Below are 24147 nucleotides of genomic sequence, written 5' to 3'. Positions count from 1 at the left end.
GCATGTATGAATGACACTACAAAATGCTGCCAACAAGACCTGGAATATAAACTGCTTTGATATCCTTAAATTCCCCTTGTGTAAGAAGCAACTGCTATTGGGAATATTTGTTGGAAAATACTGTGGTGTTTCTTGGTTTTCAATTTTAAAGGGGCTCATAATTATCCCCTTAACTGACATAAACACAACACACATGACACAATTTATGTAAATATTTTTCAAGGTTTTATTGCAAACCAAAATTGGTTTATCGCACACAAAAAAAGTTGTGTGGTAGGAAGGGGGTATTGTACATATTATATCTATGTTAATTACAGTACATTAAATTGGTGGTTTACATTACAAATTTAGCCTGTAAGTTTAAATATACTAGTGTTATAACCCAATGTACAGACTTCCTTTATATCATACATATAATTATCAGGAATGCAAAAAAAAAAAAAAAACAACCCCATAAATAATGCCCATTTACAGGTGACATTTTAAACAATGAAAACACCAGACTTTGACTGACAACTGGGGCATTGGTCCATAAAAACCCTTTCTAAAAATAGAAATATTTGTAGCAGCAATGCTTTCTTTAAGCATCTGGATACTAGTCATTGCAAGACCATTTCAATAAATTTTAGTTAACTATATCTTACAAAAAAACAGAAAACAGTCTACACATAAATTTATCTTCCAAATATGGAAGAAACAAACAATGTCGCACATTGTAGTGTCCCCGCAAGCGTCACATTGATGCTCATATGGAAATCCATCAGTGATCAGGCCACTGCACTCATACCGCTGTTTACACACCAAGTTCACAAGGGAAAATAAAGAACTGAAACAAACACTCTGCAATAGAGGATAAAGCTTTGGAGCTAACATGATCTCATCAGAAAAGGCACATTTCATAAGATTCTTTATCACGGCCCAGACAGACCTTTCAGAAGATCTTTCTCCAAGCAGCATCTCCTAACAAGACCACTGCATCTGTCTAAGGCGGCCCTCGGATGGATGCTCATTCCAGAGATAGCACCACGTTGGAAGGAAGAAGAAAAATGAAAACCTCGTGAGCTCACTGAGGAAGATGTGCTCTTCGAAAAAGCTTCCAGCAAACAGTGCGCAATTAAGATTGCCAAAATGTGCAAGCTTCCAGAGATGTGCAAATTCTCTCGTAAGATGTCCTGTCAGCTGGCAGCTCCGCCATGAACGCTAACTCAAATATCTGAACACACACACAAAATCCTTTGCAACCATGCCCCAGACTGTTCAGAGGAAGGAGTCCACAGGCGGGGCGTAGGAGAAGCCCAGGAAGGCCTCCGCGGCTTCCTTGACACTGGCGGTGAGGAGGATGCTGTCGGGGGACCGGCCGATGGAGTTGGGGACTGGCTCCTCGGTAAACTCTGGGTCAAAGTGCCGCAGGTCGCTGGGGCCGCTCTACAGTGCAGGAAAAGAAAACAACACTGGTATCAAGAATCCCTATTGGGCACAGGGCAGGGAAATTCTCCTTCAGGCTCTAAATCCTAGCACTCAACTTTATCCCCAGCCGTACTATGGAAACTACCATAATAACTGTCCATTATAAGCACAAGCCTGAGGCTAGACAAAGTTTAAGTGAGGACAATGTTTTGCATTGCCCTCTGGTCCTGTGGAACCAAGAACTCAAAACAACGAGTGAATTAAGTTGGACTTAGGTGAAACCAATAAATAACACCTCTACCAATTCATATTGGGAGGTAGTCCTCACACAGCCACGGCAACTGTAACTTAAAAGTCCCTTGGGCCTCCCTATACTTAGAACGGTTAACTTACCACATTTGGGTTAAAGGGAGGAGTAATCTTCTTATTAATGAGATCGTCCCAGTTAATTAGGGAAAAGAAGACGTGACTCTTAATCTCCATCTGTTGAGAAGAAACCGGAGATGAATTTAGACAAGTGGGATTTGAAGGGCAGTGAGTGAGGTTCAACTCTGTGTTCCCGACAGCCCAGAAGAGCGGAAAAGATGACTTACAAAGTCGTCCTTGGCACCCAGTCTCTTTGTCCTGTCCTTCTGCAGGAGGCCCTCCAGGAGGTGTCTTGCAGAGTTTGTAATATTTGGCTTCAACTGGAGAGGCTTGTTTAAAATGTTGTCATACATTTCAGCAGTATTTCGACTGTAAAATGGAGGCTGGAAGAAAGGAGGAAACGGTAGAGCACATATTACCATCAGAAAAAAGATTCAAACTGCAATTTATCTGGCTGCATTTGAAATTTGATAGTTTTTTCCTTAATATTCTCTTTGCCCTTGTCATTTTTTAGGGGGGGGCCACAGCCAATGGTGTTTGAGATTGTTTTTTCAAATTGCTGTGGTAGTTCTACCTATGACCTTGCACACTCAAAGTCTCAATGCTAGACCCATATTCCTAGCCCCAAGTTCTTCATTTTTTGGTCTACCTTCAACCTTTATTAGGAGGTTGATGCACCTTTTTTTTTTTTGCTTTTCAGGTCACACTCTGCGATGCTCAGGGGCTACTCCTGTCTCACGCACCCAGGAATTACTCCTGGCACTGTTCGGGGGACCATATGGGATGCTGGAAATTGAACCTGGGTCAGCTACCTGCAAGGCAAATGCCCTACCAACTATGCTATCACTCCAGCACCTGATGCTGATACTTGTTTTTCACTCATACTATGTAAAATCTGCACAGATCTAGTCAGATGTGAATTTGCAAAAAGAAAATCTGGGAAAGTTAAAAAAAAAACCAAAAAAAAAAACAAACCCTAATTTGTTTTCCTCATCAACGTCTGATGAGGTACTCTATGGGCAAGATAATGGCCAGTTCTACCATGGGGCATAAGTGCACAGATATGTCTTGGTTATAAGACTAATTAATGTTCTACATGTTTCAGGGCAATATTCTCTAATTCTCAATCAGCTACTCACCAGGCCGTAGAGCATCTCATATAAAACGGCACCCAGGCACCACCAGTCCACGGTCCTGTCATAAGGCTGCTTATGAAGCACCTCAGGTGCAAGGTACTGAAAGAGAGACAAGGTAAAGTGTTAGTCGTAGAGTTCGTAAGTAGGCCATCCCAGGCATAGCTATGTTTTCAGAAGGGCTGTAACATCCCAGGTCCACTGATAAGGAGTGATGCTTAGGAAGCTAAGGGGCACCCAAGAGGCATCTACTACTTGGAGATCAGACACCTTTATGACATGGATCTTGCCAAAAACAAAACAAAAACAAAACACAACTGCCACTCATTTTAATGAAAGCAAAATAAGGTCTTGGGATTTTTCATGCTGTATTAAGCAGATGTATTGACTGGTACTAAATTTGGGCTAAGAAATCTCTGGCACAGTTCACTGATTCTGTAGTTGAAAGGATCTCTGGGGAGGGGGCACCTACCTCAGGCGTGCCGCAGAAGGTGGATGTTGTGCCGTTGTGTTCGATGTTTTCCTTACAGAGTCCGAAGTCAGTCAGGACAATGTGTCCCTGGGAATCCAGCAAAATATTCTCTGGCTTTAAGTCTCTGGGAAAAAAAAATGAATAGGAAATTAGTTGCATAATTTAATTTCACTTTGTAAAAAATCCTTTGGAAAGGTAATTTGCTAGGGTTATTAGAAGCAACTTAAACTCATAGGAGTTGTACAGTGAATATGGGAATCCTTGTTCTGGTATTCTACTCTGAATCTGGTACAGGCCTAGCCATCTCATTCCCTAGTGGCCTCGCGTTTATAAGGCAGCTCACATGCTAGGGATTTGGCTTTAGGTGACTGAGTTAGAGAAAGATCCAAATTATTTTTAGGCCCCAGTAAAGGCTATCCAGGAGGGTAACTTTCAGCACGTGCAAGCTCACCTATAAACAATGTTCAGGGAGTGCAGGTAACCCAAGGCACTGGCTATTTCAGCAGCATAGAAGCGGGCCCGTGGTTCCAGGAAGCAGCGCTCCCTCTGGAGATGGTAGAACAACTGCAGGAGAGACAGAACCAATGTTAGTCTGGGCTGCCAAAGGCAGCTAACAATACATTTGATTAATCTTGACATATATAGCTAAAGAGAACAATCGCAGGAAAAGGCCCTAAATAGTCTTTTTAACTATTTGAAATCTGGCAAATGACAGGAAAAGCTAATCCTGGTAACTTTTCCTCCCTGAGCAGCATTTAAAATTTTTCTTCTCAAAAACAAAGAGGTTGAGCACAGAGATGCAAAGGTTAGAGGTTAGGCCCGCTCCTGTTGCCGTGCTCACCTCGCCACCATTAATGTAGTCGAGGACAAAATACAATTTGTCAGCAGTCTGGAAAGAGAAGTGAAGTCCCACCAGGAAAGGGTGTTTCACATTCTTCAGCAGAACATTCCGCTCCGACATAATATGCTTTTCCTAGAAAATGGACAATTAAGCATTAGTGGCAAATTTCAACTTGGCACCAAAAAAAAAAAAAAAAGGATATTATTCAATGAAGGGCTAGCTCCACCCCAACCCATGAAGTACAACTCATACCTCTTTCTTTTTTAGGATAGCTTTCTTCTGCAAAACTTTAACAGCATAGAATGCTTCTTCTGCTTTGTGTCTTGCCAGAAGAACCTGAAGTTTCAAGGGAAAAAAAAATCATCAGTTACCCACATTCAAGGATATGAGCAAGTGCACCACAAAAATGAGGTTTTTGAGATTTGCAATTTACCTTTCCAAAACTGCCTTTCCCAATCACTTTCAAGAAGTGAAAGTCGGATGGTTTAGCATGAGGATTGGATGATGGGCCAAGGTTGATTTGTTGAGAAGGACTCGGCTAGGGAAGAGAAAAAAAAAACAAACAAACCCTTAATATCATAGCTTCTCAAAGGAAAAGAAAAATAAGAAGATTCAGAAAACGTAAAAAGAGATGACACCCTTAAAATTATTTGTCATCACACATGTCAATATTTGAAAAAAGGGTAATGAAAACATACACAATCATGTTGTAAACAGATAAAAATTTATGCAATATGTTTTCAAAAATACTCCACTGACTCAATACTTAAGTGCTTATGTCACTTATTATGCCATGTCGCAGGCATTCCTGCCTTGACACTAACCTCTAGAAATGCTCTTTCAATTAATCAATGCAGGAATACTGACTAATCATTTACAAGATTCCTCCACATATGTCAAAACAAAGAGAGACTACTTACTGGAGGAGAAGGGTTGGCATTCATAAGCTCAGGCTCCTGCGGTGGGGAGATTTTCAAAATGGACTGAACTTCAGGGCTGCGGAGAAGGAACGGAGAATTTAGCGCTTCCCAACTCACCACCAGAGGGCACACCCGCACCGACGGTAGCGTTTCTGGCTCAACTTCCCGAGAATTGAAAGACTACCCCAGTGTTTAACATAGGAACAACCGCTCAAGGAGTCAAAGAAAATAACAGCTACATGAAAAGACGAACCCGGTTCAAACACAGACTGAGAGTTACTCTTGGAAAAAAAAAAAAAGAGTGAATCGGGCAAACGCAAAAAAGTGTCCTTGCACCTTCTTGCACCTTTAAAACAAGCCAAACTGACTTGTTCTTTAAAAATTCTAAGAACATAAATTACAATTTATGTTTTAAGAACATAATTGAATTTAAGAACATAAATTACAATGTAAAGAGAAAAAGGGTCCTTGCTCCCGGGGAGGTCATCAGCATCTCAACCAACAAGGACAGTGTCTTCCCTGGCAGGTAAAATTCCAACTAAATTGCTGATTTTTCTCCTCCGCATTCTTCCCCCCCCCCCCCCCCCCCCCCCGGCCAAACTTACTGTTTGCAGGCATAGGAGTTGTTGGCAATCTTCTGAATAAAGTCGTTCAGCCCCATCCTCCTCTGTTTCATGAAAGCTGTGTATTAGAAGAGGAAAAAAAAAAACCATTTAGACGGCTGCATAATATTGGACCGATGCCACAAAACACACCACTACGCGCATATACGACGCCAGACCTTCGGAGCACCAAGTCAATCACGCCGGGAGTACGCTAAAGGAGAAGCCGTTTCACTCCTGCACTCACCGATGAGGATTGCTACCATTCCCCTCATTCTGGAGTAAGTGAGGGTGCCTCTAGCAGCCTCGGTTTTCACCGTCATAGCCAGAGCGCGCGCGCGCGGGGAAGCAGACAGGCTCGAGAGACTCAACTCAGCCCACTCTGGAGCTCGGGCCGCGCCGCCCGCTTTATATAAGCGCGGCGCCGGCGCCGGGGGCGGGGCCGAGGGCGGGGCTCACGCGACGGGGCGGAAACGGCGCTGCCAGGCCCCGCCCCCGCCCCCCGCGCCGCCGGGGTTGGTAGCTGCGGGCGGGCGGGCGGGCGGTTCCCGGGAGGTGGGGTGGGGGCAGGAGAGAGCGCGGGGAGGGCCGGGCGCTCCGGGCTGTTATCAGCCTCCCTCGGCTTCCCGGCGGGAGAGCGGGGGGGACCGCGGGCGGCGGGGGCGGGGAGGGAGGGAGAACCCGGGTAATTTTCCACCTTTTTTTTTTTTTCTCATTGATTCCACCCTGCAAAGGAAATCAGAGTCGCGGCGCTCCGGCGGCGCCGGGGGAAACGGCTCTGGGGCCGGGTTTCTCCCAAGTCTCACTTTGTCCAACTCACGCCGGGGGGTCCCGACGCCCACCGCTTGCCGGGAATCCCGGGAGCAGCTTCCCCCTGCTCCCGCGCGGCGCACCGCCCCCCCAAGCCCCCCAGACGCTCCCCCGCGCCCCCCGCCCGCGGCCCGGGTCATCGGGAGCTCGCGGAGAGCGGCCCCGCCAGCTGTGGTCCTCGGGGTCAGCCTACGGCCAGGCCCCCCGGGTTGCTCCCCCAGCTCCCTCCGGCGTCCACCCCTGCTTGGAGCCCCTCTGCGCCTGCCCAGGCCCCTGGAGACCCCCCCCACGGCGGAGCCGGGGGCTGGGTGCGGGCCCCGCGCGCTTACCCAGTCCCGTGAGCAGGAAGGACTCGCTGCGTTTCTGCGCCTCCACCCGCTTTTTGTGGCGCGGCCGGAGCAGGGACTCGAGCCGGGCCCGGGCCAGCGCTCCCTGCATCTCCCCCATGGGCGGCCAGCGGTCCGAGGGGCGCGCGGCGAGCAAGGGCGACCAGAGAACAACTGACGTTTCCTTGAAGGAGCCGCCGTGACTCAGGCCGGGCAAGATTTCCTGCCCCGGGTCCCAAAACAAACAAATGGCTCTTGTGCGCGGCCAAGCCGCTTCCGAAAACGCCTTTTTTGTGCTTTTGGCCCCAGCCGAGCGAGGCTTGAAAAATCCCAGAACTTGGAAGGGGCAGGAAGGCAAGAAAGAGGGAAGGGGGGGGGGGGGGAGAGGTCAGGAATGTGGAGGGGAGGGGGCGGAAATAAAGTTCGTCTCTGCGCTCAAGGAGGGGAAAAAACCCACAATCTGCATGTCAGGGCCCCCCCACCGCCCCCAGCAATCGCCCAGAACACTCTGTCCGTTCCGCATGTAAGTTTTTCCCCTACAATTTTAATCCCCTCGGTGCCAAGAACACGTGAGGAGGAGGCGAGCTAGGTGAGCGGTGGCTCCGCGCAGGGGGCGACCTGGAGTGACCCGGGGCGAGCAAAGGATGACGCGGGATCTGCACCCCCAGGTGCTCCTTGGACTTCCCGGAGCCCCTCTCAGACTGTCCCACCTGAAAACCCCGCGAGCCTCATCCATTGCATTGTCTTAAAAACTCGTTTCTTAGTCCTGGTATCCCCTCTCCCGCTCCGGGATTATTTCGGTGGCGATGCTGGAGATGTTTTACAAAGTTAATCTCTTTCTCCCGTGCCACCCTCCCTCTCCGCCCCACGACAAACAACAATACAACAACTGTGACTCGTTAACGCTGAGACTTCAGCTCTGAGGCTTTGCAGCTCTGGAAGGGAGAGGCGAGAGGGAAGCCCTGCAGAGCAGAGGTGTGCTGCAAGCCAGCCGCTTGCGAGATGCCCGGTTGCAGCAGACAGACCCGGGGGCGCGAGGAGTCGCGCCAGCGCTGATAGGGAAGCCACATGCAACTTCGACTGCGCGCGAGCGAGAAAAGGGTTGCAGCGAGTTATCACGACGTGCACGGCCAACTACCTGGCTCTTACTGCTGCAGTCTGCTGTGGACAGCCTGCCATGACCCCTTGCTGCCCAGAGCTCTGCCATTTTGGGGTTTGCCTGCTTGGTCTGAGACACTTGGAAATAACAGCTGTCACGCCAAGAATAGCCGGTGAAGCGGGTTTTCTTTGGTCTTGGGCAGGGATTTGTTTTGCAGGCACAACCACCTCATTTGCCCCAATGAGATTGGTAGCTTAAACTGCTCCTTGGTTTGCTCTCAAACCGGCAGAAAGAAACATACTTCTCTCTCCTTGGAGACTGGCTGAGAAATTCCCTTCAGTTTATTTTTTAAATTTTTGTTTTGTTTTTTCATTTTGGGTCACACCCGGCGATGCACAGGGGTTACTCCAGGTTCATGCACTCAGGAATTACTCCTGGCAGTGCTCTGGGGATCATATGGGTTGCTGGGAATAAAACGCAGTCGGCTGCGTGCAAGGCAAATGTTCTACCCCCTGTGCTATGGCTCCAACCCTAATTCCCCTCAGTTTAAAGCAGCACTTGTTACTAGGGCCAGAGAGATAGTACAGTGGGTAGAGCGCTAGCCTTGCACGTGGCCAATCCGGAGTCCAGCTGAACCCCTCTAGGAGTGATCCCTAAATGCAGAGCCAGGAGTAAGCCCTAAGCACCTCTGGGTGTGGCTCCAAACCCAAAACAACACTTGATCCTACCTAAACTTGATATGCAGATCTAATGTCAGGTTCATGAACTCCCCAACCCCAGTAACTAGCCCATTTCTGCTTCCACTTACATGCATTTTTTCATATAATGACTTTGTTCATGTCAGCCCTCTTTCTCCAACTCCCCCATGTTCTACCATAACTCTGTTTCCGCAACATTTAGGAGAGAAAACTTTATGAAAACTGCCCAGAAATGCCTAGTTACATCAAGATTTCTGCTCATGTATTTCTGTAAACATCAAGAACTCTTGCTTATCTTGAGAACATTAACTTGATAATTCTATATGCCATCTCCCTGTGCCTCCCTCCCCTCCCCCCACACACACAAGTCAAGCAGCCCCCACTCCTAAAACATCTTTGTTTAGCCGCTTTTTTTTTTTATTTATTTTTTTTATAATTTATTTATTTATTGAATCAATGTGGGAAAAGTTACAGAGCTTTCGGGTTTAGGTCTCAGTCATGTAGATACCGAACACATTTCCCTTTACCAATACTCATTTTTAACCCCGAACCCCAATAGACCCCCACCTCCCACCCCTCCCAATTCTTGTGAGGCAGATGAGTTCTAGTTAATACTCTATCTACTTTGACTAGATAGATTATTTCGATAGAAGATGCACAATTATTGTTTAGCCGCTTTATCCAAATGATAGTAACAAAAGCCTACTAACCTCTCAGCGGGGATTTTAGAGTCTCGTCTTTCATTCTTCCTCACCTAAGAGGCAGGCTGGAGGCAGAACCCAGTGAAGACTGGAGAGGCTTTCCTGCCAGGTGCTTGATAAGGCTGGAAGCTAATGACTAATGACGACAAGGGAGCATGAGCGACAGGCTGCAGTCTGGCGCTGTTGTGAACCCCACTTTATAAAGGCAATTTACATACAGGAAGGGAGCAAGCTGCAAAGTTCAACACTGGGCTGTTTATTCCCTCCATTGCAACATCACCCAGAAAATTATAGTCATCAGTGCCCTGTGTTTATTACACCCCCAGCAAGACACACAAGAAATGTAACTTGACTGATTATCATCACAAATCAGCCCAGAAAAAATTCAAAACACATGCACAGGGCTCATTTTTCTCAAAGAAGCTCCGCCGCCTGCATTCCAGGAGGAGCGTGGAATTTAAGTTACAGGGCTCTAAGTAGAATAGAAAAGAGGGACAACCATATGATTTGTGGTTGGAACAGAAAAAGGAACTTCTGATGCGCTCCCTCCCCTCCTTGCCTAATGATCCGCGGCTGGAGACGGATGGTCGGCTAAACCGATCATTTCACAGAGAGAATCAAGTTGTTGAGACTAGTTTTTCTTCCAACCGGATACCTGACGGGCGGAGCAGGCGCCCCTTTTCTGTCCCAGCAACCTACTAAGACTTCCGAACAGGAAGATGACACAAGGCGACGGGTGTATGGGGTAAGGGGGAGGTAGGGGGGAACGGCGGGGGACAGGCGCCTGTCAACTCGGCATACGCTTTAGTTTGTCGGCCGCCGCAAGTAGTTTTTCCTTCCTGTCGTCAGTCTCTTTCGTCCCATCCAGATCATCCTCCCTGGGGAGGAATCCGGCCCCTTCCCTGTGACTCTCTGGTGGCAGTGGTCACCTTTGCGTCATCACATTTGTAATGCAACCTAGAGGGCGCTCGCGCCCTCTGGAAGAACCACTCCTGAAAGAATGAAAGCGTTCCCCCATTCTTCTCCAGAGTTTTAATCAGTTCCAGATAATTTCTTTACAACACCTGGTGCAGTCATAGATCATATAGACGACTTGATAGGAGATAGGCAAATTGCATTCCTGCTCCTCCAAGCCAATCGTCTCATATTTGTGCCTCATCTTGGAAAAACTGCAATCAGAACTCAAATGGAAATGATTGTCCAAGACATAAAGTTTGTATTCAAACAAAGTATTTTTCCAGTGCACATTTATTTTGATTCCTAAGAAATTGTTTCCGATCTTCTACTTTGTTTCTCCTTAAAGATGAATTCGGATTACTAAAACCTAAGAGCTCTGATCCATTTAATTTAAAGACTCAAAAAACAAATTATGGATATTTCTCAACCTGTTAGAGAGACTACTTTGTAGGATATATTTATAAAGACTTTACTATACCCCACTGGGACTACTTGTTAAATGTGCCATTCATGCACAGTTTTTGTTTCCTAGCTGCATTATTTTCCACTGATAACAGGACGATGCAATTATTTTGTATTGCTCAAAATGCAATACAAAAACTTTGATAACAATTTTGAACAAGGTTTTGGTTCCCATAGTTATTATCCAGTGATTGGTAGTTATCGAATCCAGTCCCTGGAGAATCACCAAAGAAAGCACATACAAATTCCAGAAAACAATTATGATTTTAGAGAGCAATGGATGGATCAGTTTTTGTTGGAAGTTGTCACCAAGTTACATGTCTCTAATGTAGTATTCATCAAACTGAAATGATGGTGACAAACGAGTTTATTCAGGATTGCTATTATAGATAAGTAACTCACAATGGCAGTTAGATAAATGTCTATTTATGGAACACAGGCTTTATAGTGATGATTACCTTCTGTATTCATAATTGTCAAAATTGACATGCATAAGACAGGTATCTAAGAGAAGAACACATTATCTTGAATAATAGTGTTAAGGGTTGTTAAAACCCACAGAACTACAGGCTTTGTTTATGCAGGGTTTTCTTTTTTCTAAGACTGGTTAGAATCAACAAGATTTTTTATACCATCAAAACCATAGAATAATGCTTTCTTAAGTAATGCAGTTGTCTAGTATGCAGTACTTAGGTTGTTTTCTTAACATTTTTCCATTAATGATTAAGACATTATTGTTATTTTTCTTCTGAGTTGGGCATATTATAGGCAGGACTAACTAGCTTTTAGGTTAAGTACATCTCTCTCCCATATTCTTTCTTTGACATTATAATGTACTGTATTCTTCTTCTACTTCTTACCACATCAGTATGATGCTATGTGAGCCCCTAAACTCCAAAGTGTTGCCTCCCACTCTGCTTCTTGACAATGCCAATAGTCTCAAAGCCCTACTCTCAGTTCAGTGCCACAGGAAATTGATAAGATTTTTTTTTCCCGATAAGCTTCCCTTTGTCCATCTATGTATCTGTTGGTTCATTCATCTATTTATCCTAACACACCAGCCACATATATGCCTCCCTTCTTCCATCTTTTCTTAAAGGCATGCATTTAAGAAGAATGTATTAAGGAAATACAAATATTAAGAAATACTAAGATGTAGGAAAACATTGATTTGTCTTTTCTCCCTTGCCATAGGGAATTTAGGTTTATCGGGTTACACCATCACAGTGCTCCCGAGTCACTTCCATTTCTCTGTGTTTATCTGTAAACTCTTCTGTGCTTTCTTCCCCAACCAATTAATCACCTTTTCCCCCTAATCATATTCTATTAACCTGTAAGATCAGATCCTTCTAAGGACACTGAACTTGTAAGTTATGTCTTTCACATAGTTTACCTTAAAGCAATGTCCTTTCTGTATGGACGCAGGAAGACAGTTAATATCATACTTTTGTAACTTGGGAGTTGATTGACTACGAATAATATTTACTCTTAGGCATCTGCTTTCTTGACTCAGTTGCCCTTAGTTCCTAGCACCCCAAAAGCAGGGTCTCAACAAGGGACTGAATGGACCCAGGGCAAGCTCTGAGCTACCTTGGCATCGAAATGGGCCAGACCAAAGCACCACAATACTCAACTATAAGTTGAGGGCATGATCATGGACAAATGCTGTCATGATCCAAAAGTAACAACGAGATTAGGACCTTGCTGGGGTTAGGAAAGCTAACCTGGCCTGAGGACTGCAGTCTGGAATATATAGTGAGATTTCCTCAGGAAGAACCAAACTTTAAATTTGTTATATCTCTTACTATGCTCATACAGAATGACATTACTATAAATATTAGAAGTAGATTTACTACAAGTATTTAAGTGGATTATTAACTGAGGAAAGAAGAAAACAACACACCCTCATTGGGATCCCACCCTTGAGCAGATCTCCTAGTAATCTGGAGTAATATCCTTAGATGAGATTTTGTCCTTGAGTTACTCTCCTAGAGAAGTGACCCTCTTGGTTGATTTGTTAATGTTCAACCCACCTTTGTATCCCCACCCTATGTGATTGGCATATAGAGGGGGGTAGCCTCAGATCCAGAGGCCAAGGAAGGAGAATGAGGGGGAAGCAAGGAAAATGAAAGGGATTCAAGAGAGAGAAACAGAAGGGGAATCAGAGGAGATTGGAGAGGAGATAGGAATAAACTGTAGTTGATACTCAACCAGCCTGGACCTTATTCTTTCCTTCGTCTGCTCATCACCATCGGCCTCCCTGGGGTGGGGGAAGCGGTCGGAGATCACTGAACGCAAGCGGCAGGAGAGATAGAGCGTCACTGTCCTTCAGTAAATACACACTAAGATAAAGGGGCACACATGTGATGTTAAGTTATTTTATTGAAGCATTCATTCTAAATGAGGAAATAGAAGTAAATCATGACAGAACAGCGCAGAGTCTCCTGCCCCTGCGCTTAGCTGTCCTCGCAGGGGGCCCCTTGTAGTGGGGCGGGTTGAGTTTCCCTCCCTACCCCGAGCAGAGCCCCGGCAGCCGAAGACTTCCAGAACCAGCCACAACCATGCTGAGACCACTCTCCACACGCATGAAGGTACTGGCAGAGGAACAAAGGCATGCGGGTCCCGGGGCTGACATCTCCAAGCCTGCTTGGATCGGGGTTGAGCATCCTCCACCCAGGTCCTCCATCTTCCAGTAGGCAGAGGTCACACCCACCAACTGCCCCCCAGCAGTGTAATCCCATCAACAGCCAAGACCCAGAGACTATAAAACCCAGCTCCCGAAAGAGAACAGCCACATTTGTGGCCACACAACATCTTATTATCACATTCTAACTTTGGACAACCTGGCAGGCTCCCGAATGTAACCTGCCCACACGGCAGAGTCTGGCAAACTCCCCCGTGGCGTACCCTATATGCCAAATACCAGTAACAATGATGGGTCTCATTCTCCTAACCCTGAAAGAGCCTTGAATATGGCACTTTTTAAAATCTCAGGGCTAGGATGAAGGAGACATTACTGGTGCCTGCTCGAGGCAATCAATGAACAAAAGGATGATCATGATCGTGATGACAGAACACCAAGAGGTCTAGAATAGAGGTCTGAGCAAGATAGGCACATCTGTGTCTGGCATAGCACTAGACATGGCTTGAGTACATTCACCCGTTCATGAATAGATTTTTCTAAAACTATTTATCATGCACTGAGCCAGAAGCAAGAAATACAGCAGTAAATATGAGCTTCCCAATGAAGGACAGGTGGGGTATTATCTAGATGTAGATTGAGTCTTATAGTGAAAAAAACTAAAAGCTCCCCTACCCCATTCCCCAGAGATCCATCCTTTATGCTTTTAAAAAGTGCTACATTCCAAAGGCAGTTCAGGAAATTAACTTAATCCAAAATAGATGGATAACTCAGGTGTCACTTCTTTAAAATATATTTGAAGGCGAGAGAAAATGCAATGAACTGAGTACATGCACAGGCTACAGAGGCCCATGTTTGAGCCTTAGCACTCAGTGGTCCCCAGAGCACAGAGCACACAGTAGCCTCTGGGCAACACTGAATGTGGTCCAAACAAACAAACAAAAAAATCCAAGGGGGAAACATTGATTTTACTTATTTATTTACTTTACTACTTCTCTCTCACTAAAAACAATTTACCACACACAAATATAAGAGCAAGCTGGAATGGGATGATTTATGTCACTGAAAATGGAATAACAGTTCAGAAAATCATAATTATAGTCTAACATGAGAATTAGCAATCTTGACGGTTGGACTGATAGTATAGCAGTATGGTACTTGCCTTGCATGTGGCCAACATGGGTTTGATCCCAGGCACACGATATGGTTCCCCGAGCCTGCCAAGAGTAATCCCTGAGCATATAGCCAGGAGCAAACCCTGAGCACTATCAGGTGTGGCCCCAAAATCCAAACCAAACACAACAACGAAAGGATAGCTGTCTTTCAGAGGTTAGAACACCAATGTTCTATGTCTACTCCTTCTAGAGAGTTTCCTTCTAGAAAGTTAGGCTAAAGGAAAGTTGATGGAAGAGCAGAAGCCCACTTTTGTAGTAAATTCATTATTTTAATCAGGAGTTAATTAAAGAGGGAAAGAAAACTAATATTAGCTTTTGACATGGGGTGAATGGGAACCTATCTGGAAATCTATTGAGCAATAAGCTAATGGGTCTATGATGGGCTGAAAACATACTTATCCCCATCTTGGAACACTGTCAATATATGCTGTAGCATAATCCAATGAAGAATAAATAAATATTAAAAACCTGTCAACTAGAATATAAAATGAAGGTAAAGAGTGGCTCATATTTGATAGCATTATATTTAGCTCTTAGGAATGATCTGGAAAGTGATTTCCAGGAAACTTTCCATCTGATCATTAAAAAAAATTGCAACATTCATAAAGTATTACCACATTTATAAAGTCAAAATTCAGTTTTATCTGTAGTTTACTAATTTGATGGATCAGAGCAATAGTAGAGTGGGTAAGGTGTTTGACTTGCATGGGGTCAACCAGGATTCAATCTCCAGCACCCCCACATCTTCCACCAAGTCCCATCAAGTGATCCCTGAGTTAAGTTAAGCCAGAATTAAGCCCTGAGCATCACCAGTGTGGCTCCCAAATACAAAACCAATAAATTAACTAAAGAAGACTATGGTCTTATTGAAAGTGGTATATTATTCACAGATCTTTATAAACTCGGGCATTTATTGCTAAATACTTCTTGTTAGGCATTTGCATTTTGAAAGACCTTTAGCAATTAAAAAATTAATATGTAACAATAAATTGTTAGGCAATGTCTTCCTGTGGCAAGAAACAAGGTCAGAAACCTTTAGTCTGAGACCGAGGAGCAGAGTTAACCCACATCCACGACTATTTCCTCTCTTGTTCTTGAGCCCCACCAGATATCCAGGCAGCCCAGGGCTTGGGATTTCTTTGTAGGCCAAATCCTCAAATCCTTCTCGGATCAGATCTATTAAGGGTTGTGACCTGCACAAAGACCATATAAAAACGTTTGTGGTATTTTTTTTTAAAACTAGTCGCACTGTCGTATTGTCCTCCAGTTGTTCATCGATTTGCTCGAGTGGGCCCAGTAACGTCTCCATTGTGAGTCTTGTTAGTGTGTTTGGCATATCAAATACGTCATGGGTAGCTTGCCAGGCTCTGTCGTATTGGTGAGATACTCCTGGTAGCTTGCCGGGCTCTCGGAGAGGGGCGTAGGAATCGAACCTGGGTCGGCCGGGTGCAAGGCAAACGCCCAACATGCTGTGCTATCGCTCCAGCTCTGTTGTTAAATAAGGAGCCTGATTTCTGATAGACATCTTTTGTCACAGTGAAGTGAAACTTGAAATCTTTCCCCAATCAATCTCTTCCATATCTGACCCTCTCACCAATCTACCAAGAAGCAACGAAAGTCAGGCCACCTCTCAGGACTGTTTTCTGTAAATGCTGCCTACAGATTACAGCAGCAAAATAAGGTTAAGCATAGCACTGGGGAAACCCGGGACCAGGTGGCTGGCAGAAGGCTGATTGACATGTTAATGTAAAGCAGTTTAGTGAACTTCCTTTTGGTTTCAATCCTGAAAATAAGCTACATAAATGTTTGTCACCTCCCACAGCAAGCTTAGAAGTGTCAGTAACATGCCAAAGGTAGGCACTGTGCCTTACACATTAGTTGGCTAAGACTGAGACTTAGATAAATCTTTGAGATCTTAGACGAACCATTCTCTAAACCTTAATCACTTAATCTGTATAAGAGGTATACTAATACTTAACGTTCATTGCGGAAAAAAATATTCGAAATAAAGAATTTAGCAAGTTCCTTGCTCAAGCTGGATTTTGACATTGGAAATATGATCTGTCATCTGCCAGTGTTCTTGATCCCTACCCTACATGGATCACTACAAGCAGAACACATCATTCCACATGAAGGTTTCCAACAAATCAAAACAATTAATCCAGGGGCTATGCATTGTGTGTAAAGTGCTTGAAGGGTATAGATTACTAATTCTGCTGGGCCAAGGATAGGCCCAGGTAGTGAGAAGTTCATGAAAGCTATGAAAGTTTACTTTGTTCCTCAAACATTCCCTCCTCTCTTGATCTTCCCACAGACACCACTCCAGAATGGGCTCTATCAAAGACCTACTGCCATGACAACATAATAAATACTTGTTTACTAAGTAGTTGAGATTAAGGCTAAAGTATTGGAGAAAAAGTAGAGGATAAGCCACAAGATAACCCAAAGGAGCTTTTAATTGCTCAAGGAGGATGGGAAAAATGTAATGTAAATATGGGTCTATTGAGAAGGTGAACTTATTGAAAGCAGGCCAAACAAGTCCAGCAAGCACACAAATTGCTTTTTCTAGGTCATTCAGCTAATCCTCCAGTTATGGAAAGAGGAATAAGCTGTAAATGACCATGGATTGTGTGTGTGTGTGTGTGTGTGTGTGTGTGTGTGTGTGTGTGTGGGTGTATGTGTTTTCTGGCTATACTTGGCAGTGCTTAGGGCTAACTCCTGCACTCCTGCATCTGTGCTCAAGGATTACTCCTGGAGGTTCTTGGGGGGATTACATGGGGTGTTGCAGATAGATTCTGGGTCAGCTGGGTTTTTTTTTCCTTTTTGGGTCACACCCAGCAATGGTCAGGGGTTACTCCTCGCTCTGCTGCACTCAGGAATTATTTGTGGAGGTGCTTGGGGGACCATATGGGATGCTGGGGATTGAACCCGGGTGGGCTGTGTGCGAGGCAAGCACCTTACCCACTGTATGATCTTGCCATTCCTGTGGTTTATTGTTTTTAATCATTCAGACCTCTATTGAGTACCTTCTTTACACCAAGCCTTGCTTTACAGCCTGATTAAAATAAGAATGCCCAAGATAGCCTGTTGAGCTGGAGAGATGGTATAGTGGGTAGGGTACTTGCTTTATATGCAACTGACTTGGGTTGAATTCCCAGCACGGAGCGATAGCACAGCGGGTAGGGCGTTCGCCTTACAAGCGGCCAACATGGCCGACCCGAGTTCGATTCCTCCGCCCCTCTCGGAGAGCCCGGCAAGCTACCGAGAGTATTCGATATGCCAGACACAGTAACAACAAAGTCTCCAATGGAGACGTTACTGGGCCCGCTCGAGCAAATCGACGATCAACGGGAGGGCCTTTACCTTTACCTTTACCATATGGTTTCCTGAGCACTACCAGGAGTGTCCCTTATCACTCCTGGGTGTGGCCAGAAACAAACAAACAAAAGATGGTAGTTTGCTGTATTTATGAAAGCTTGGTCTATAAATTTTTCAAAATAAACACACAAAAAGTTCATTTTGATAAATTGAACATCATTTCCCTAAAAGCAAAGGTAAATTTACATTTGTTTCTGTTCTTCCCAAGGTCCAACTGTGTCTTAATGTCATTAAAATATAGCAGTGGACATATATAATTAATTAAAATATTCCAAATGATTGTCTTTTTCAAGTGAGGAATGAACTGGAAATTTTCCTGCAGTTTAATGTTGTAAAAGTCTGTAATGTCTGGGGAAAGATATATCTAAAAGGAACCTCTCAATGTCCTGAAACACCTTTAAAAGTTTCCTATAATCATGCCCAGACTCAAATAATTCACTGGAACCCCAACTCCCTCCTCTCCACCACTGTAGAATTTAGTTAGGGATTGGTGTTCTTAAATATTGTGAGTCATATTTATTGTTCCTTAGTTAATCTCTTACTAAGTTACCATTATATACAAAGTTCTTCATAATTGAGTTTCAGGCATATAATGTTCCAACAACAATCCCACTTCTAGTATCAATTTATCTCCAAAAGTATCCCCAGGTTCCTTCCCACCCCACAGCCTGCCTCCTCGACAGGTACATTTTTAAGTATGGTTGTTGTAGTTTGGATCCCATGCTTTCAATATTGTTGACCTTGTGGTTTAGATGTATAGATATACCACACCTCTATAACACTGATATGCTTGAGACTCCTGACTTCTGCCCTTACTAGTTCTTGTTCATCTCTTCTAGTTCCCCCACTCGATTTCTTTACTTCCCAATATTTCTCATTTTTATAATCTAGGGTTCAGGGCAATCTAGGTATGCCCACTTTAATACCCTGCATTAACTTGTCCTATTATTTTACATAGGGCTGGAGCGATAGCACAGCGGTAGGGCGTTTGCCTTACAAGCGGCCAACATGGCCGACCCGAGTTCGATTCCTCCGCCCCTCTCGGAGAGCCCGGCAAGCTACCGAGAGTATTCGATATGCCAGACACAGTAACAACAAAGTCTCCAATGGAGACGTTACTGGGCCCGCTCGAGCAAATCGACGATCAACGGGAGGGCCTTTACATTTTACATTTACATTATTTTACATACCAGAGAAAAATGAGATCGTGTCCTTTTTCTTCTGTGTTACTTCACTTATCATGACATCCTTCAGTTCCAACCAAGTTGTAGTGAATTGCATAATTCATTTTTCCTTGCAGCTGCATAGTAATCCATTGCATATGTATATGTCTATCTATCTATCTTAGATAGATAAATACACATATATCATACCCTCATCATCCATTTATTTGTCATTGGTCACCTCGTTTTATTGCATAGTCATCTATTGTGGTTAGTGCCACCATGAATAATTGCATATATTCTTTTGAATGAATGTTTTTGTGTACTGGAAGTTGATATCAAGAAGTAGAATTGCTGGGCATACAGCAGTTCTATTCTGACTTTTCTGAGAAATCTCCAAACTATTTACCATAGAGTTGAACCAGACAACATTCTCACCAGCAATGGATGAGAATTCCTTTTTCACCTCATCCCTGCCAACACTGATTGTTGCCAGTTCTATGTTGTGCCTGATGTTCATGTGATTGGATCCTTTTTGCCATTCAGATCTCTGAGTAAATATTACCCACACAATAGATCTAAAGTAACCAGCTAGTGAAGAAGGTTCCATCACTCATTCTATTTCAACATTCTGCATATAATATTTTTTGTATCTGATATTTTCCTTGAGTTTATTTGTCTCCTCCCACTAGGGAATTATCTTTGTGAGACAAGGGTATTGTTTTTTGTTTTCTGTCTAGTGTCCTTGGTATCCATTATTATTTTAGAGCAATAGAAAGGTCTTAAATGATATTGTTTGAAAAAATAATGTATTTTGTTGGATATATGATTAATTTCTAACCAAATTTGGTTGTTATTATCCCCTGACCTATTAACCAGTAGTACATTTTCTAGGTATTCACTGCAGAACTCACTATAAAGAGCATAACATCAAAAATCAAAAAGCAGCATTAGATCTAGCAGTTTTAATATATACATTATTTGATATGATTGTTTAGTCATTCCATTGAACAAAAAAATCTTGATTTCAAAATATTCATTGTAAATCACTCATAAAGTCCAGTTACTCTGTGCATATTATGTTAGTCAATTGTTTTGGAAAAGAGAGGAAGTAAGTTTTATGAATGATACACAATGAATATTTTGAAAACAGTTCTTTTAGCTCAATGGGGTCATTAAACAATCATATCAAATGACCGTTTTTCAAAAAAAGACTAAAGTAGATGCTTTTTTTCTAAAGACAACATTCAATGAATTCTTTGTTAAGTTTAGAGAATCAGACCATTGGGAGAGTAACCATCTTTTTCTGCCCAGTTTGAGAAAATGATAATTTATACCCTTGTCCCAAGAACCACAGAAAATCGAATAAGCTAGAAAAAGTATTCTCTTTTCCACTATTTTCCCCCACTATTTTTTAAATGTATTCATTCAACTTATTCTTAGTTTGCACACATTCTTGCAACCTATAGAAGGAGATTGAGAAAATGTGAATCCATTTGGTTTCATGATACTTTATTTTTGTTTCCAACTAAAGGCCCTTTAGCATTTATGAATCTACCATTTTTTTTATGAGCTGCACTGACTACATGAAATACAGTTTTCTAAGAATAATTGTCTTTTCTTTGGAGTTTGAATCAAGAAACAGCAAACAATCTTTCCAAGAGTGGCAGAGTTTAGTCAGAAAGGCAACTTGGTAATTTTAAGATCTCTTCCTGTTCTATGATTCCCCTGCATAATCTGAATAGTACCTGCACCCTCCGTAGCTGTTGGTAGCAGTATTTCACATGCTTTTGCAGATGTGTAAAAAGAGAGGAAATTCATTTTTGTTAGTCATATGTAGATTTAGTCTAAAGAAAAGAATGAATGATGATATACTTGACATTTGTCATTCAGTTCATTTTACTCAAGAACTTTAGAACCTCTCACCCAGTTTAGGACACTGCCATCTCACAGAATATTTTCTCTGCATCTTGTGATTGTTTAGTTCTTCCATAATTTTCATTTTACCAGGAAGCCTGAGTCAATATTTAGTTTAAACATTTTTTTTTTAATTTGGTTTTTGGGCCACATCAGGCAATGCTCAGGAATCACTTCTGGCTATGCTTGGGGACCTCATGAGATGCAGAGAGGATTAAACCCAAGTTGGCTGCATGCAAGGCAAATGCCCTACCTGCTGAATTATTGCTCTAACCTTTTAGTATAAAAATTTTTGCCTTATAGTCTCAAAAATATTTCTCTCTTTATGAAAGAAAGACCTTAATAAAAGGAGTCTATGGATTTCCTAGTGTGTAGTTTCAAATCTCTAGAAGAATGACCATTAGGTCATCAGAAGTAACAAAAGCCATGACATGTATAAGTGCTGTAAATGCCTAATACCAAGATGGTGGCCAACAGTATCAAACACACACACACACACACACACACACACAGACTCACACACTGACTTACACATATACTACAATTTCTATCTCTTGATTCCTGAACCTGTGAGTTCCAGTTATACAGTTATGAGAGAAGAGTACTGTATGCTGATTCAGAGCATATATAGTATTCTGGAGAGTCTTGCTCTGGCATTCCAAAGAATTGCCTCTTTAGTCAATGACTTAACCTTTCAAAGATGATGACACTATTCTCTTAAGAGAGTTGCTTCTGGGTAATGGGAAGCATGATAACATCCATGAATTCTATGTTCATGGGTCCCATAGCCACACTTCATTTGCTGTGAAGTCAGTTCCTTGATCAGATGCAATGCCATATAGAAAAAAAAACCTTAGTGATCGATAACATTTTAAGCCACAGATATTAAGTTTGGAAGAAACATGTATATGCCAGAAAGAAAAAATCAGGTAAGAGAATGTTTTAATAAGAAGCAAATAGGATCTCTTTTGTGACGAGAAAGGTAAGGCAATAAATCTACTACTAGGCTTAAATACTGGGTAGGATGCTGCATTGGGAACTCAGTGTTGGTCATACTTAGTGACAGATTGGACAGTTAGCAGAGATCATAGCCAGGTAATGTATGGATGAGGAGAAGTCCATGTCGCTGAGTTCAGAAGCTCCATTGCTACCACTAAGACTACACTACTTATGAAACACTTTGATAAATACAGAGTTGAGCAGGAAGAGGCTAATGCTCATAGGAGAGATCATCAGATTGATTTGATTATTAAAATTCCCCTCTGCTGAGGTCATTCTTTGGTAAGCATATACATGGAACACACATTTCTTTTTTTCTTTCCTGTTCAGAGAAACTTATCCACATACCCCTTCTCTAGATTTCCTTGTCACCAAATTTCTAATTATCTTTTTTCTACTTCAAATTACCTGATCACTTGGCCAAACTATTTACCATTGTCAAGGAAAAGGCATAAAGTCATATGTCCATTTAAGCAAAATGAACACTCAGGTGTATTGTTCTTGGTTCTGCCAACAGAAAGGAAGTTCCTTCACTACTTTTTCAGAAACATAATTTAAAGAGCTAAAGTGTGGCAGCTGACTCTCTCTCTCTCTCTCTGTCTGTCTCTCTCTTTCTGACTCTCTCTCTCTATATATATCTCTCTCTGTGGTATGTGTGTGAGAGAGAAATTCTATATGATGATATCATTTATTCAGTGATGCTATTTACAATATAAGTATTGTCTCATACAAGGCTAGGACTTTATATTTAACACTTAATTTTTAAATTTCTTAGGCATTCTATATTTTTACTTACAAGTCTTTTAGTAGAGAATAAATTTTAGAGAACATTTGACTACTTTTATAATATCTCAGGCTGCTTTTATATTTGGGGTTTGTTGTTTTCTTTGCCCTCTCACTCATCTGTTTGCTAGTAATATAACATATTCTTTGTAAAACTATGAATATTTGATACGATAGAAAAATTTCAAGTGAAGATTATTACAATGCCCTCCATATACTACCATACCATTTGCTTAGTTTTTAGATGATGTTGAGTCAAATATGCACAACAGTCAGCACGAAATTTTTTAGAGACTGAAGAGGACCATATAAAACATGTTATTTATTTGTTTATTTTTTTGGTTTTAAGGCCATACCCAGAAGTGCTTACGGCTTACTCTTATCTGTGTTCTCAGGAATCATACCTTGCAGAATTGGGAGTGGGGGTTGGTGTGGGGGAAGGTTTGCAGTATTCAGTGCTGAGAATGTGAGAATGGAACCCAGGTTGGCCCATGCAAAGAAAGTGCCTGATGCTCTCACTCTGGCCCCTAAAAGACATTTTATATTTACAGAGAGACCACAACTTGCCAATGTAAAACTGTCAAACACTCCATACGCCGTGATATAATAACTCAGCCCTTTGGTCTAAATAGCACAGAAACAAAATGTGGAGTCTTGGTATCTCTATCTCGATGCAAACACTACTAGAGGTGTCTAGTACACTTACCTCTATTATTCGTTAACACAAGATTGGCGATATGAAAAGAACCCTTTTCTTTATAGCTTGTCTGAAAGTTTTAAAAAGATCTCAACTCTGAAGACCACCAATAACCTCAAAGGTTTTGTCATTACTGAAAACACCCTCCTAGGCTATGTAAAGACATTTGGAATCTAATTATAGCCCATGTTTCTTTAGCCTGGCAGAAACCTTTTAATTTGATGTTGTCCGTTTGTTTATTTTTGCTTTGTTGTCTTTGCCAGCAAAGTCATACCATCAAAAGCACCTTTGACATTCAATCTTAGGGCCTATATTTTCTTCAGTGTATTTTATGGATTCTGGTCTGTTCTCAAGATTTTTGATCTACTCTTTTTTTTTCAATTCTTTTTCTTCCTCTGTAGGTCACATTTTATTTTTCTCAAACACCAACGGGGTTCTAGCCAGATACTCTAAAATAATCAACATCTCATCATAAGAACAATTGGAGGAGAGAGAGGTGACTTGGGAAACTGAGGACTGTCCAGCTGTAGAATGTTATTTTGTTCAGAAGTCTCAATTTTCTGATCAAAAGAGTTGTTGATTTTCAGTTCCTCTAGTTTT

At 42.7% G+C, this 24147-nt stretch overlaps 1 protein-coding gene across 4 annotated transcripts in view; it reads right to left on the bottom strand.

Annotated features, from left to right (window-relative positions):
• Positions 1-212: 212 nt before the first annotated feature.
• SGK1 (serum/glucocorticoid regulated kinase 1) overlaps positions 213-24147 on the bottom strand; it is a 132442-nt gene continuing 108507 nt past the window's right edge. The window contains exons 1-12 of one of the 4 annotated variants that reach the window (XM_056126057.1): positions 9385-9499; positions 5745-5820; positions 5140-5215; positions 4653-4757; positions 4472-4555; positions 4220-4351; positions 3830-3942; positions 3379-3502; positions 2913-3008; positions 2001-2156; positions 1801-1890; positions 213-1425 (exon numbers count right to left, since the gene is read on the bottom strand). In XM_056126057.1, coding sequence (XP_055982032.1) covers positions 1258-1425; positions 1801-1890; positions 2001-2156; positions 2913-3008; positions 3379-3502; positions 3830-3942; positions 4220-4351; positions 4472-4555; positions 4653-4757; positions 5140-5215; positions 5745-5820; positions 9385-9418 — 1254 coding nt within the window. In that variant the 5' untranslated portion in view covers positions 9419-9499 and the 3' untranslated portion in view covers positions 213-1257. Of the gene's footprint in view, positions 1426-1800; positions 1891-2000; positions 2157-2912; positions 3009-3378; positions 3503-3829; positions 3943-4219; positions 4352-4471; positions 4556-4652; positions 4758-5139; positions 5216-5744; positions 5821-5988; positions 6106-6880; positions 7133-9384; positions 9500-24147 lie in introns of those variants that run through there. The other 3 variants (XM_056126055.1, XM_056126056.1, XM_056126053.1) reach the window with 3 other exon arrangements.

Source organism: Sorex fumeus, unplaced genomic scaffold, assembly GCF_029834395.1.
Source record: "Sorex fumeus unplaced genomic scaffold, SorFum_2.1 ptg000061l, whole genome shotgun sequence".
Taxonomy (NCBI): domain Eukaryota; kingdom Metazoa; phylum Chordata; class Mammalia; order Eulipotyphla; family Soricidae; genus Sorex; species Sorex fumeus.
Note: the sequence above shows the minus strand (reverse complement) of the source record. Positions and strands in the feature narration are given on the sequence as shown.